We start from the raw sequence: 16329 nt of genomic DNA, 5'->3' as shown, positions 1-16329 counted from the left end.
GACAGAAACAGAGAGACAAAGAGAGAGAGGCAGACCTCATTCACATAAGTTTTATTACAGTATCTTATTATACTTGTTTTATTGTTAATCTCTTACTGTGCCTAATTTATAAATTAAACTTTATCATAACACGTATGTGTAGGAAAATACAAGGGTTATATAGGGTTCGGTATTATCTGCGGTTTCAGACATCCACTGGGCATCTTGGAACGTGTCCTCCATGGATATGTGGGGACGACTGTACAGAATAAGGGAAACAGATTTGTGCTGATAAACATATTCTCAGAATAGTTAATCATCACTAACACTGAGACATGACTATCCGTATGTAAACATGAGTGCGTAATAGTTTATTTTGACTAAAATTTTCTTTATATCCTACGCAGATGTCTTACATCAGACCCTTAATGAAATAGTCTGGAGACATTCTAGGAAGAAAAATGCAGTTTGCTTTTCTTTAATCTTCCTTTGGGTTCTTCAGTATTTGAAGTATAAACTGGACAATTAAGAATTTGCGGAATGTATGAACAGTATCTCTGCTGCCAAAGGGGCATTTCAAAAGCCACATAGAATCCCAAACAGAAAACACACAAAACGAAAGCAGTTGAGGGGATGTGAATGGATGACATTCCTGGGACTGGCCCAGGGATATTAGCTGGGATGGCTTCAGAATGGACAAGTGCTTCTGAGCCAGGTTTGACGTGTGAGTTGGTAAAGAGGATGAAGGGACACATTCTAAGGGCATGAGTGGCATCTGCAGAGATGGAGGTGACAGCAGGGGACCTGCAGGCGAGCCCAGCACAGAGGTTTGTTTGCTTGTCAGCGCTGGTGAGAACTGAAGCTAAAAGAGGCTGCAGCCAGTTTACCGTGAGGGGTAGAGGCATCCCGCTCGTGACACGTGTCAGTGGAGAGTCAGAATGCACATTGATGAATTCAGATTGTATGTGGCAGACATTTAGAAGCCATTAAGGATTTCTAAACCCGAGTTACAGAAACAAACAGGAAATACACGCTGATCCACACAGTTAAGAGAGAACGATGGAAATATGATCATGAAAAGAAGCCTGAAATATGTATATCACCACCTTATTTCTCTGGGTGAGTTCATTTAGGTCCGGGTTTTCTTTCAGTTCAGCTTTACCTTTGAAATTATTCTCCAATCTAAGTTCTCTCCCGAGTTGCAGCGTTGCAATACTCCTATGTGTAGCTTAAATGTCCTGCTGGTATCTTAATTGGCTAGTCCTCATGCTTGTTCTTATCTTCTTTTTTTCTGTTTAAAAACATCCTTTTTCTCATTTCCTGTCTGTCAAAGTCACATCCTAAATTGTTGCCACTTTCTCTGTGAAGTGTGTATTGCTAGATCTCCTAACTCAAGGATGATGTCGCCCTTCTTTCAACCCTATGCCTTTGTTTTTTCCTTTTAGCAGTTAGCCGATTCTGTGAGGTATTATGATTGTTTCCCCACCTCTTTTGTTAACTTTTAAATCCCTTGAAGAAAGCAGCTGGGCATTTCATGCATCGTTTTTTCATCAACAATTTGATGTGTGCCAAGCTGTGAACAAGACAGCCTGGCTTCCTGACTTTACAGAATCTAGAGCACAGAGTAACGTCCGAAATTAAGCAAACACCGTGCACATAAATACTTGTTGAAAAAAAAAAAAGAATGAATAAGTGGATATGGATGAGCATATCTAGAATCAGCGGAGATTTCCAAAGAAATCATTCTTTCCAGATTGTCCCTTTAAGCACCAAAACTTTTAATTCTAGTTATGTCTGGTGAAAATCTTTCAAAATATCCTATACACTTCTATACCAATAAGCTATTTCTTTGCTAGAGTGACGGATTTGTTAGAACTTATATCCTGAGATCATTTTATCTTCCTACTTCAATGAAATAGGTAGGTAATTATGTATTATTATGTAGGTCCTTTTGAGAGTAAGTTGAAAATATAAAGATTACTATTACTTTTAAGTGCAGACAGAGTCAGAGATTCAATTATTATCTGCCAGTCTTCCCACCCCCTGTAAAATACATTACCTCTTTAAATGCGATATGGAGGGACAAGAAGCAATCTCCAGCATCCCTCTTTTTCTCTCCCTCCCCGCCTCCCTACCTTACCCTCTCTTCCTCTTTCTCTCTTTCCATTTATAGAGTTACAATTTGTACATTTTATTGCTTTTGCTTTTATTTCCCATTTGTGACAGAAGTTAATTTCTGCATTCATTAAAAATGTTCCACTGTTCTCACAGATAAATGCCTTTTTTTCGTGATGTATTAATTGTTATAAAGTGTGGGGATGAAAAGAAAATGTCTTCTGACCTTTGAACTCATATAGGAATGCTTGCTGACTACATAGTTATTGGCAAAAGAACAGTTTCAAAACATACTAAGTGCTTGGATTTAGTGAGTTGTTATTTATAAGCACTTTTACTGCCTTGGGAAAAATGCTGATGATACCTTTTTAACAGAGCAAGATAAATACTGAAATGTGTACAGAATTATTTTTAATTCCATGTGTTATGAACCATATTGGATCCAAATATTCAGCAATGGACTTTAAATGGTGACTAAAATGCCTCCTGAGAGTCACAATGTGAGGTTTCAGATATATGGCATTTTGTAATAGAGCAAAAACATGAAAAGGTTTAAACCTTGGCACTCGGGCTCTCTGATCTAATAAATACTGAAGGATGCCGCAAGTGTCAGAGCACACTCATAAAGCAAGATCATGTAACATGCACACGCTTATGTGAACTTTAAAAAGTGCATTAAGTCACTCCCGTGTGCATCCAGATAAGAACACACCAGTGGGATGAGAAAAGACCCGTGGGGAAATGAGGTGGGACCACTTTGTACCGAAACAGGTCCTTTCATGTTGTGGGATTTCCTCAGGCTGTACTCCGCTATTGACAAATATCGGTAGAATATTTGTATGAAAGCAAATGTTAAAATCTAGAGAAGATGTTGATGGGCCAAAAAAGTTGACTTCTAGAAGTTAATAGTTTTAAACATTTGCAAGTGTTGGACCTGAAACAATAATTTTCTCCTCCGTAGAAATCCCATTCGATTCAGATTATGTAACTGGCTCAATGTAATCACAAAACTTTCCTTGCACCTCATGTCAGTCCATTCAAACTAGAGAGGCAGACATGCAAATCTAGAGGGAAGCCATGATGGTTCTTCATGTTTTCTTTTGTGGGTCCTCTTTTGGGTAAGTTTTCTCTGAGTAGAATATATTATTTAATAGGAAAAACTTTCCATTTACTATATGCCTGTATTTTAGAAAAAAAGGACTGTAGGGATATACGGAACTATGTTTGAGTTGTTTGTTATGTCAAAACAGAAGATAAATGAGATATAGATAATCCAGCCTGTGAACACTGGGTCAGAGTGATTCCAGTAGAGACAAGCAAAGGTTGAAATTAAAGATACATAGGCCCTTGAAGAGATAAAAGCTCATTTGCATTTCATTGCTTCCATAACAGAAAAATCCTGTTGTCCAGACAGACAAGTGTTTGTTAGATTAGATGGTGAAGCGGTCTTACTATTGCAGCCACTCTGAAGATCTGTCTTCAGACTTGCTTGGAACTGCCTTTAACTTTGTGACTTTTGTAGCATTCCTTTATGCCCGTCATCCTGTATCTGCTCTCTGAGTGTCCACAGAGAGACAGATGTGATTTCCGCCCATTGGAAGCGTAAGCCGTCCAGTTGCGCAGGAACTCCCTAACGGTAGGTTCTTTCTTGTCCCCACAGGTGTCCAGTATCTGCAGAGCAGCGGTACACGCCGGGGTGGTTCGGAATCACGGGGGTTATGTTGATGTTATGCCTGTGGACAAAAGAAGGACTTACACCGCTTCTGTTCAGAATGGCATATTCTCAGAAAGGTAAATTAAAGCGCGCGTGCACACACATGCACACGCGCACACACACACACACACACACTCACACACTATCTTTTATGCTTGCCTAACAACCACTTCACGATGGGTTTGAAGTCGCGTGTTTGAGCCAGTGTTTCCTTTGCACACTGTGTTTTCCACAGTGTAGGTTTTCCAGAGATGGGAGAAGCTGCAGTATCCGAGGTGCCTGTCTCCTGCAGGCTCATAATAATCAAAATGAAAATCGGATTGAAGTCAGAACTACTCTTTTGTTAATTGATCTTATAATAAGGAAATATCTTTCATCCTCTTTTGGAATTTCTGGATTAACTTTTTATATGTAATTCTTTCTAGGTGAGCAAGGCACTGAACATTTCTCTCAGCCAGTTATCTGACAAAGTATTTGACAAAAACAGAGTCAGATTTTCCCCAGAACCAAATGTTCTTTTTTTTTTTTTTTTGATGCCTAATATGATATAAATGAACTCTTTCAGTTCATCTCATAGCATCTGGCCCATTAGTTCATATATTTCGGTGGCTTGAGAAAATTCATGTGACTTAGTGAAGTATTAATAAAAGTTAAAAGAACCGATAGTGACTTTTCAAATCACTGGTACTTGTGGAAGTAATATTAAGTCCCATGTATGGTGTATAGATAGAGAAAAATCCCTAACTTTTGGGTATTTACTGAGTTCTTCAAATTGTTATCGGAAGTTTCACACATACAGTTTCTCTGAAAGACACCAAAGGATGTATACCATGCAGGGTATCTGCCTTCCACATAACCATCTGAGTGCCATCTTCATAAAAGACAGATTTGCATTTAGCATGTTTTCAGGTGAGACAATATTAAGAGGCCATTAATGAGGAAGTGGCTTTTCTACAACCTGGCTTATAGTCTTCTTAAGCAGATATGTGTGTACAAAATAGATTCTCGAGTTGTAGAATCTGGTATGACATTTTATAAGTTAAACTGATTGATGTGGTCTCGTTTACCTCTCATATTTCCTAACTTTTTAAAACAATAAGATGACAGGTGCTAGCCTAAGAAAACGGAGAATGATGATGTTTGAGAACCTGCTATGAATTTTCCAGACGCAGCTGGATACTTTACGTATCTTAGCTCAGTTCTGCCAATAACCCTATAAAGTTGATTCTATAAACCCTAACTTATAGACGTGTTACCTGAGCCTCCGAGAGGCTAAGTGATATGCCCAAGACCACATAAGTGGTCAGTCTCAGAGGTCAGGTTCAGTGCTAGGTCTGTAGGCTCAGAAATATGCATTTTCCCAATGTATCACTGTGAACAAAGAAAAAAACACACCAAACACATTCACTTTCTAGAGCACTTAGCCAGTCTTTGTCCTGTAAATAAAAATGGCTTTTGAGTGGCCGCCTGCTTATATAAAAAAACCTGGCATGTGTTTGTTGTGTGTGCACATTTGTGATATCCTCATCCTTTTTCACTCTAAAATTCTCCCGTTTTCTTGTACATGAATAAATATATAAAAGGAATTGCACTTTGTCTCTCTCTCTCAGCATTTATTGTGTTGGTCTCTAAAGCCTCTTTGGTTATTAAGAAAATAAAACTTTATACAAAAATGTAAAGACTTCGAAAGTTTAAATTTGATTAGAATAAATAATGATTAATGGCATTATTAATCTGTTTTAAATATTAGGCATTTAAACAAAACATACCTTGATTGATATTGCCAAATAAAATATAAATAATTTAAGAAAGGGTTAATCTATGATTCTGCATTGCTTTTAACTTTTATTTTAAAATACCTCCAAAATAAGATTGACTGCTGTCTCTCTCTCTCTCTCTCTCTCTCTCTCTCTCTCTCTCTCTCTCTTTGTTTTCATTTTAATAAAAAAATTCTTAGGACCTTTCAGATTTGACTGTTAAATTTTCTTAGATTTTTCTTGAAACCATAGATGTTAAAAATATTAAGTATGATAGTAATAAAATTTAAATCTTGTCAGCCTTAGGAAATGATAGAACTATATGGAGTATTGCTTACGTATAACCATCTTTTTAACTTGCAGTTAACTTTTAACCATGCCAGTCAGTAGTAAATCTGGATCGATATTCCCCCAGTAAAACTGAATAGCAGATGCCTAACTCTGCTTTATTCTAGTCGAAGGTGGTAATAAATAAAAAACATGATCTGGAATCCTTGAAGTTCTATGTAAAATACTATTATTACCATCATGCACCTTAAATATCTTTAGTAAACTTGCAGCCCAGCATACAACCAAGATTTAAAGAATTATGTCATTCTCACTCAAGCTTTCCAATAACTATAAATTATGGCAGCCTAAGAAAGTTGACCATCTGGATTCACAGAGCTGCTTTCTTGACTGTCATAGGAAAGCATGATTTATTTGAGGAATTACATGTGGAGATGACATCAATATCCTTTTTGTATTTTTACAGTTTGCAGAATCCTCCAGGAGGAAAGGCATTCAGAGTATTTGCTGTTGTGTGAAATGGGACACTTGGAAGAGCATCATAAAGACTATTCCAAATGCCATATTTCTGAAGTTTGTATAAAACTGTAACATTACTGTACAGAAGATATCAACTATTTTCAGCCCCAAAAGTGCCAAATGCATATAAATCTTGATAGACAAAGTCTGTAAAATAAAACATGGGACACTATTCGCTTTGGAAAAAGTAATGAATATGTAATGGTTTTAGAAATCCTGTGTTAAATATTGCTATATTTTCTTAGCAGTTGTTTCTACAGTTAATTACATAGTCATGATTGTTCTACTTTTATATATTATGTTATATGGTGCTTTGTATATGCCACTAATAAAATGAATCTAAACATTGAATGTGAACGGCCTTTAGATAATCATCTGGTACATTTAAAAATATTAATAACAAAAATAGTAACTCTAAAACTTAAAGTAACCATGTTATAACATTTCCCCCAGTTTAATACTATGCCATTACCTACTCCAAATAATCTCAAATTGTTTTCCACTTAATACCTGTATAGTCTTTCTCTTCTAAATTTAAGCACATAGGATATTAAGTCCTGATACTATACTTCTTTGATCCCTTGGGAATGGCCTGAATAATAAATGGAAGGAAGTCAGAGTGGTTTGTATGAAAACATTCCTAGAGATCATATAATAAACAAAGAGGGACGTATAGGCAGCCAGAGCTTTCCATGTATTGTTCAAACTGGGGTCACACATTTTCTTTTGTATCCTGGCAAATACTCCTGCAGGCCAGGAAGTATAATAGCAAAAAGTTTAACAAAGATGAACTATGGTATTGCATCACCATTGCCACTGATTTTCTTAATGGTAAATGGCTGTGTGTATAACTGTTGTCATATTATGGTACCTATAATGGTGATATATTTGTTTCTATGAAAAATGTATTGTGCTTTGAGAATAAAAATCTGTAAAATGTTAATTTGGGTAATTTTTTTTTCTGCTGATGAATTTACTCTTTACCTGTAAACATATTAAAATGAATCATGTTTCAAAGTATTATTTTCAGTCTCCTTTGCACCTTTATTTTGGTTTAGAAATCATTTTAATTTACAAAATTATTGTGTTTTAAATTTGGGTTAGTGGTTGCCAGAGGGTAAGAGGGTCGGGGGGTGGTAGAAGAGGGAAAACGGTGATGGAATATATGGTGATGGAAGGAAAACTAACTCTGGGTGGTAAACACATAATGTGATATATAAATGTGATATTATAGAATTGTACACTTGAAACCTATATAATTTTACTAACCATTGTAACCCCAATAAATTTCAGAAAAAATTGAGTTATTGACATTAATATAAATAATATCTTTAATACCAGAAGTCTGCAAAGTCAACCTAATTATTTAGATATTTGTATCTGAAAGAGAAGACAGTCATAAGTTTAAAAGCATTATACTAAGGGAAAATTTGTGTAAAACAAGAGAGAGGAATTTCTAAATGAGAAATAATCTGAAAGATAAAAGTGATTATAAAAGAACTGACAAGAAAATAGATACTTCAAATATTTTTAGAAAGTAAATGAGTAGGTGTTTAGGAGCTGATAAAAGAGATAAATTACATTTAGAGATCAGGGAAAGCAAGTGAGATGGATAATTTAAAAAAAGGGGACTCACACAAACAGCTGCGGGCGAGCAAATTGTGAAAAACACTAACATCATGATCAATGATCAAGTATTGGCCAGAAATTAAATGGTTCAAAACACAGGTAATAAAAACTTAAGCATTTATACACTAATAAAAATTTCAAAACTTAAAGCAGATTTTGTGGAAACGCTTTTTTCCGAAAGACATTACGCCTTCTTAAATAGCATGATTGAAATGTAGACTTTATGGAGGTTCATCTTGTATTTCACTGCTCCTCCCAATGAGGAAACCCCATCAATTCTGTCAGGATTCTAATATTTGTCCCTAGTTTAGATAGTTATCATCAACTTCCCATATTATTTCAATGTCTCCAACTGGACCTTCCTCATTTTGTTCCTCTCAATCCCTTTTCAATTCATCCTTAATTTTATCCCTGGAATTACTTACTCTCTGCTATAAGTTGCCATTACTTAAGAAAAGCAAACCATCTTATAAAAAGCATTCAAAGACCTCTGTAGTCTTGTTCCATATTGCTTTTCTATGATCTTATACAGAAGGTATGGCCTTGAGTATGTTACTCAACTTTTTTTTTTCTTTCCTGTTACCCAGTTCATGATCAATTGTTCTTTTTCTTTTCCTTTTTTTAAATTAAAATGTATTGGGGTAACAAAGGTTAGTAAAGTTACACAGGTTTCAGGTATACGATTCTGTATTACATCATCTATATATCATATTGTGTGTTCATCACCCAGAGTCTATTCTCCTTCCATCACCATATATTTGACCCCCTTTACCCTCATCTACTACCCCTTCCCCCCTCACTGTGTGGTAATCACTAAACTGTTGTCTGTGTCTATGAGCTTTTGTTTTTTCATTTGTTTGTCTTATTCCTTTGTTGCTTTTAGTTTTATATACCACATATCAGTGAAATCATATGGTTCTCTACTTTTTCTGTCTGACTTATTTCGCTTAGCATAATAATCTCAAGATCCATCCATATTGTCGCAAATGGCATTACTTCGTCTTTCCTTATGGCAGAATAGCATTCCATTGTGTATATATACCACATTTTCTTTATCCAATCATCTATTGAAGGACACTCACACAACTCAACAACAAAAAAATAATCCAATTAAAAAATGGGCAGAGAACCTGAACAGACATTTCTCCAAATGGCCAATAGACATGAAAAAATGCACAACATCACTAATTATCAGAGAAATGCAAACAAAAACCGTGATGATATATTGCCTCGAACTAATTAGAATGGCTACCATCTCTAAGACAAATAATGTGTTGGAGAGCCTGTGGAGAAAAAGGAGCCCTCATACACTGTTGGTGGAAATGCAGACTGGTGCAGCCGCTATGGAAGGCAATGTGGAGGTTCCTCAAAATATTAATAAAATTACCATATGACCCAGCAATCCCTCTTCTAGGTATCTACCCCCAAAATCTTAAAACATTCATCCGTAAAGCTGTATGTGCACCTATGTTCTTTGCAGCTTTATTTACGGTGGTCTAGACATGGAAACAAAGTGTCCTTTAATAGATGAATGGTTACTCAACTTTTTATGCTTTAATTACTCACATGAAAATGGGACAAATAATACCTCAGAGGGATCGCTCTAAAAATTATTTGAGATATTATGTATACTGCACTTAAAAGAACATCAAACACATAGTATGTGGTAAACATATGTTTGTTTTTATTAATATAATTATTTTTGTTGTTTACTTTGGGGAAACTACACATCTATTACACCAGTTATTTTTCAGCCTTTAACTAAATGTGAACTCCTACAGGAATTTCCCTGCAATTATCCTGGTAATAATTAAATTATGCTCTTTAATATGCCCTTTTAATTTGATCATATTAATATTTAAATTTTGCTGTGTATCATATTTAGTTCCTTAAACTTAAGGATAAGCTCCTGGAGATTAATAATACTCTACCGATATCTCTACTCCAAGGATAGTTATTTTTATCCTCCATAAATGATAGGTCAATGTTACTAAATGAATATTCAACAATTCCTGACTTTATTCTTAATAACATCAGTGAGTATTATTGCATATTATAGTAGCAAAGATAACATATTATAGCTAATGAAAGTAGTTTACTGATAAATATCCTAAATGTGGATTTAAAACAGATGTCAATGCTTATAAAATAGTATCAACATCATTCTTTTAGCTTTCCAAGTTTACCAGACCATATTTTAATTATTTCTTTAATGTTCCGTATCTAATAAAAACAACCTGTTTATTTCAAGCAAAGAAGAATTCTCCAAAAAATTCTTTCCCAATCTGTTAGGTAATTGGTATATTATACAGTGTGCTTCTCTAGTCAATATTTTATTTTAAAGTCTTGAATGTTCTCTAGCATTTCTAATATTATTAAAAGAAATGTAAACTCTTTTGAAGAGCACGGTAAGCTAAGCAAAGAAATAGAGCTATCCTTTGCAAACATAACAAACCAGATTTGGGGTTTAAGCTAAGTTATTGCACAAAGAATTACATTGTTTGAGTTAATTTAAAGTACTTATCTGAGGTGGTATTTCAACCCTGCGACCATAATATTCAGGAGCTGAAGAAATAGTTTAGCCAGATAATCTGATCCTCTTTCACTAATTTGCTGGAATTAAAGGCTAAATCATATTGGTCTGAGATTTTTAAAAGGCAGGCAAACTCTTTAGAACTCTGCTATTATGCTTAGGAATTAGATGCTCTTTTGCTTTTACCATTCAATCCCTATGTCGTATTCCACAAAAATAATAAGAGTGTAAACTCATGCTGATAAGCAAACATCTTTGGACTAGACCATTAAATTATGAAAACAAAACTGCCCATGACTACTAAAAAATTCTAATTAAAGCCATAATTAATTGCCAATGATTTGTATGACTGTGCTGACGAAGATGAAAAGCAGGGAGCCGATACAAGGCCGGGATTCACAAGCTCCGTTTTAAGAAAGAGCATGTGTAAAAAAACGAAGGAGAAATCAAGAATAAATATTTAAAAGTGCATTAACTGATTTAAAATAATACTGGAAATGTTAAATCCCAACCTGATTGAGCTCTTATGCTAAAACAAGGATTTTTTTTTAAAAAGCCGTATGAGAACAACTTGGTTAGAAACAATATAACGATAAACACAAATAAATAAATAGCCCATCCTAAAGCTTTCTGCTTCATTTATTCCAAAAATATTGAGTTCCTAGAATTTGCTTAAGGACTGGCTGATCACTGTAGATAGGCTTATAATAAAACATGCCCTCAGGAAATTAGTATCTAGTGAACGAGACAGATATTAATCAATCCCACAAATAATATGATTACAAACCATGACAGTTGTAGAACTGCAGAGTTACAAAGGAAATGTTGATAGTATGGTGGGAGTACTTAAAAGTGGGACTTAGTTGGGAAGAGGAAGGATGACTTTTACTAAGGAATTTACATGAAAGCTTAGATCTTGAGGATGAGTAGGAGTAAATAGGGCGGGGTTGGAGCTCAAAGAGATGCCCAAATCGAGTAATCCTATGACATGACACATATTAATGTGCTTGAAAGACACTCGGGTATTCAGAGTTTGAGCAGAGAAGCAAACGATTTGAATACATTCCATAATAATACCAATCTTAGAGTTTTGTTTAATGTTCTTGGAATCTAAAAAGTTTGATTCTTCTATGATTTATATGTCTAAAGCATGGATTGTAGACGATGGTATGAGACAGGGGAGAGGGAATGACAGGTATTGATCGCCAACTGTGTGTTAACACTGCTTTACATTTCATGTTGTTACTTGATTCTCACAACAAACCTATGAGACAAGATTACTTTCCCAAACTTATGTATTTAGAAAGTAGGTTCTAAATGGTTAAGCAACGTTCTCCAGGCTCTTGAGTTTGAGATACGTAACTCAAGTCTCCATTCATCCAATTCCAAAGCCCATGCTCTTGCTGCTAGATCACCCCTGCTAGATATTTCCATGGAGACTGTGAATGACTTCACTAATTCCTCCCACATCAGGCTGAGAAGTACTATTGCGGAAAATTTTATAATCCTTAAATACGCAAAATGTGTTAGATGTGGGAAGATATTCAGAAGAGAAATGAGAGAATTAGTTTCCTTTAGAAGTGGCCAACAAGATGAAAAAGAACACTGGTTCAGGGAACACCAGAAAAGAATGAGGTTTTGTTCTATAGATTTTGAACTAGTGGACTGCTTTTTCAAGACAATAGATTAAATACTTCCCCTCCCCCAAATTCATTAAAAGGATAATAAAGATGAAGAAAATAATGTACTCATAAACGCATGAATATCCTGAAAACGATGGCAGTTGGAATAATAGCGAGGATTCATGCAGAGCACATGGACCCTCAGTTCAGAACCTGCACAAGGGAAGGCTACATTCAACAAGAGGGTCTTTCTTATTGGTGAAGCCATAAACAAAACTGATGGAAGAAGGAGCTTTTCTATTTCCCTTCACCTGGCTTCCCTGACTTCATTCTTCACTCTCAAACTCCACCCAACCTGCCCACATACCCTCAAATGAGTCCAAGTAATCAACATTCCACCACACACAAAGAACTTGAAGTCAGACCCTTCTCATTCAGGAAACAGGCTGACAAATAAGAGATAGTTACGTTCGTCAAACCAGTTTCTCAAACTTATATATGAACAGACAGAAGGATCAACAGACATATGCATAGATAAGCAAATATCACATCAACTGATAGAAGATTAGAAGCAGACATTTCAGAGAAGAGTACCTCTGAAAATATTATCATTAATATCCCTAAGGGGATATTAGAATCTAGATGACACTATACCCATAGAACAAGTATAGGCCAGTATAGAAAAGAAACAGAGAACATGAAAATTAACAGGTCTTGGAAGAGTTTACAATACCCAAGACTTAGCTATTGCACTCCAGGAAGTGAGAGAGAAAACACGCTTCAAAAGTGTGATGTGGTCTAAAAGTAGGAATTTTGAGAGATGTATAGAAATGGAAAACATAGAAAATTTGTTAGAGATAATTTTAGCTATTCAACATGTGTGTAGTGTTATCTCATCGTCGTTTTACTTTACATTTACCTGATGACTAATACTTTTCATGTGTCATTTGTGTATCTACTCTGTGAAGTATATCTACTCTGTGAAGTGTCTACTCAAATCTTTTACCTTTTAAAACTAGATCTTTTTATTATTGATTTATAATAGTAAAAGTTTTAATATATCTTGGATACACGGTCTTTGTCCTATACATACATACATACGTACATACATACGTACTTGTACGTGTGTGTGTATACTCGTGTGTGTGTATATATATAAATACATACATATATATATATTTCAAGATTAAGTTTGTGATCCATTTGATTTAATTTTGTCCATTGTATGAGGTCAGGGTAGAAGTTTTTTTTTTCATATGGATATCCAATTTTCCAAGTACCACTGTTGAAAAAACTATGCTTTCTCATTGAATTACAATGATACTTCTGTTAAATATAAACTGATCATATATATATGTGGGTCTATTTCTGGATACTCTGTTCCAGTAATGCCCTATAGAAATTAAATATATAAGTAATATAATTAGTTATACATATTTGTATAATTATATTATATATAATTTATATAATTATTAATTAATATAATTAGTTGATACTTTATATAATTATTAAATAAGCTTATATTTATATAAATTAAGTAATATAATGTACAATTTACTTTATAAATTTATAAGATCAGTTATATGATCTTAAATTTTCTAATAACTACATTAATAGAAGAAAAATGATTGTTTATTTTTATAAGACATTTAACTCAATGCATCCAAAAATTAACATGTCAATATGTAATCTATTTAAAAATTCCTGGTAACAATTTTGTTCAGGAGATTATTTTACATTAACATTACCGCTCTAGGAGTCTTATGATAATACTTGAATTATAGATTTTCATCCATTTACTTCATTTTTAGCCACTCAAAATTTACTGTTACAGGTGTTCTTCAAAAGTATTTTGCTTTCACTTTTGAGAATTATTTTCACTGGGTATAGAATCCTGTGTTGTTTGCTTTTAACATTCTAAAGACGTCATTTCATTGACTTCTGACTTAGGTATTTTCTTGAGACCTCTGCAATCATCCTGTTTGTATTCATGTATACCTTCTTTCTTTGGCAAATTTTAAGATTTTCTTTTTATCACTATGCAAAGATAGTATAGTCTCATACTAAGGTCTGATCTATCTGGGGTCTAGTAAGTGTTCCCAGGAATCTCCAATTCAGGTTAATGTGAGTTTGTTTGTTTCCTGAGCTCTGGAAATGGTTCAGTTAAGTCTTTTCAGATTGCTCTTTTTCAGTCTCTTGGGTCTTTACTTTATATGAATAGGTTGGTATTAAGCAAATATTCAAAGTAACCCCATGAAAATTTCGGAACCCAGGCGAACCCAGCAGGCCACGTGCCTGGGACCATTAGTTTCCCCCAGTGCACTTCTAATGCGGAAGGAAGGTCGTTGGGACCAGACCCCTCTATGGCTCTGCGTTGGGAAGACACCCAAGGCCTCTGTGGGAAGCAGGACTCCGAGGTGTCTCCAAATCAGCGGACTTCCCAACACTGCCCTGGATGGCAAGACTGAAGAGTTCTTCTGAGATCTGGCTTCAGGAGAACGGGCATTTGTTTTGCATAGGGCTGCAAATTGGGAGCACATTTGTCCCCCTGAAGTCCCTGCCTGAGGCTCCATCCATCCCTACAGGGCCCAGACCTGCCCCAGTCCCAGGACAGACCCCAGGGAGCTTGGATACTGGCTCTCCCTGACAGCTGGAGTGCAGTTGGCCCCGGCACCTGCCCTCAGGCATCAGGCCTTCTTGGCCTGTTGGATAGGGCTGCTCTCCCCCACCAGGAAATGTTTCTGGGGCCAGCGGTTCCCCCCACTCCTCACTGATTCAGAGTCAGGAAAGGTGATTACTGTCATACCCCACCTGGTCCTGCTGGACCAGATGGGGCTTGTTTGGCAACCGATTGGCTGGTGTCTCCCATCCCACGTAGCTCTGGGCAGCTCAGGAAAGGCTTCTGTTTGCACGAGATCTGGCTGGAGATCCCGCGAGATCTGGCTTCAGGGGATGTAGCAACTCAGCCCTGGAGCAGAGCAGGATGGACCGACCGTGCAGTATCTTGGCGTGTCCACGAGCAGTCCCCACCTGTGGCCAGGCTTATTACCGCACTGCTCAGACCCCGGGGCCGAGTCCACGGATCCCAGATGCCAAGTCAGCAGGACACACACAGGTCGCTTTTTCACCTGTGCTCCTGCCTCCGGGAACCCCAGCCTGCAAGAGCAAGGGGCCGACGCAGCGAGTCTTCCTGGGACCCGCGGTGCCCTCGCTGCACTTCTGACGCGGATTGGGGAAGGTCATTTGAGCCATTCCCTTATGGCACTGTGCTGAGAAGACACACAGGGCCTCTGTGGGGTTCAGGTCTCCCAGTGTCCCTAACAAGCTGATTTACTGGCACTGCCTTCGGTGGCAAGACTAAGGAGCTCCTGGGATCTGGCTTCTGGGGAACAGACACCGCTCTTGTGGGGTACTCTGGACGTTGGCTGCAGGATGTGTGCCCCAGAAGCCCCAGCTTGTGGCCAGACCAGTCCCTCGACTGCCCACACATGGCTGGGCAGCACACATGCTGGACATTGGCCCTGCCCACTGGACCTTGCAGTAAGAAAAACGAGCCCAATCCTGTATTTGCACTTGGCTGAGAAGTGAGTGTTCATTTATAGCTGTTAAATACAAATAACTTTTATTTTAACGTAAAGAATTCCACCAGAAGTCTTTAATTGGCTTCAATTATAGTACATTAGAGGAAGAAAAGAATTGGAGACTGTTGTTACTACTTAATAATACGATTTTTGCTCCTACTTGGCCTATTGCTCTGGCACTGCTGAGAGGTTCAATGGAAGGAAATAATTATGATAATATTATCCAGAACATATGTGCTGGAAATTGTCCCATAACTTTGATATGGTTTTAATCGACAAAGCAAAACAAAACAAAATCTTAGTCTCCTTGGAGAACTGTGGTTGGCCAACCTCTGCCTATTTTGTGTGTGAGTTGATGTATGTGTATACATTTACATTTTTCACAGATTAATGGTGTATTAGATAAATGTCTTAGTGTTCATCTAACTACCATTCAGTCAGTTTGCAGATGGAAAAAACCGAATATGCACTGACTTGGCCCAAGTCACGAAGAGCTGTAACTAATTTTAAGTAAGTTCTTTAGATTTCCAATAATATTTTCAGTTTCCCTCAGATAAAGCCAGAATAAGAACACAAAGCAAATGTTAGAGTC

The 16329-nt window shown here is 36.6% G+C and overlaps 1 protein-coding gene across 2 annotated transcripts in view; it reads left to right on the top strand.

The window, feature by feature from the left end:
* CRISPLD1 (cysteine rich secretory protein LCCL domain containing 1) overlaps positions 1–7315 on the top strand; it is a 39566-nt gene extending 32251 nt beyond the window's left edge. For both annotated transcript variants that reach the window (XM_033126441.1, XM_033126442.1), the window contains 2 exons: positions 3755–3885; positions 6320–7315. In XM_033126441.1, the coding sequence (XP_032982332.1) occupies positions 3755–3885; positions 6320–6371 (183 nt within the window). In that variant the 3' untranslated portion in view covers positions 6372–7315. The remainder of the gene's footprint in view (positions 1–3754; positions 3886–6319) is intronic.
* The last annotated feature ends 9014 nt before the right edge of the window (positions 7316–16329 follow it).

This window comes from Rhinolophus ferrumequinum, chromosome 14 (assembly GCF_004115265.2).
Source record: "Rhinolophus ferrumequinum isolate MPI-CBG mRhiFer1 chromosome 14, mRhiFer1_v1.p, whole genome shotgun sequence".
Taxonomy (NCBI): Eukaryota; Metazoa; Chordata; class Mammalia; order Chiroptera; family Rhinolophidae; genus Rhinolophus; species Rhinolophus ferrumequinum.
Note: the sequence above shows the minus strand (reverse complement) of the source record. Positions and strands in the feature narration are given on the sequence as shown.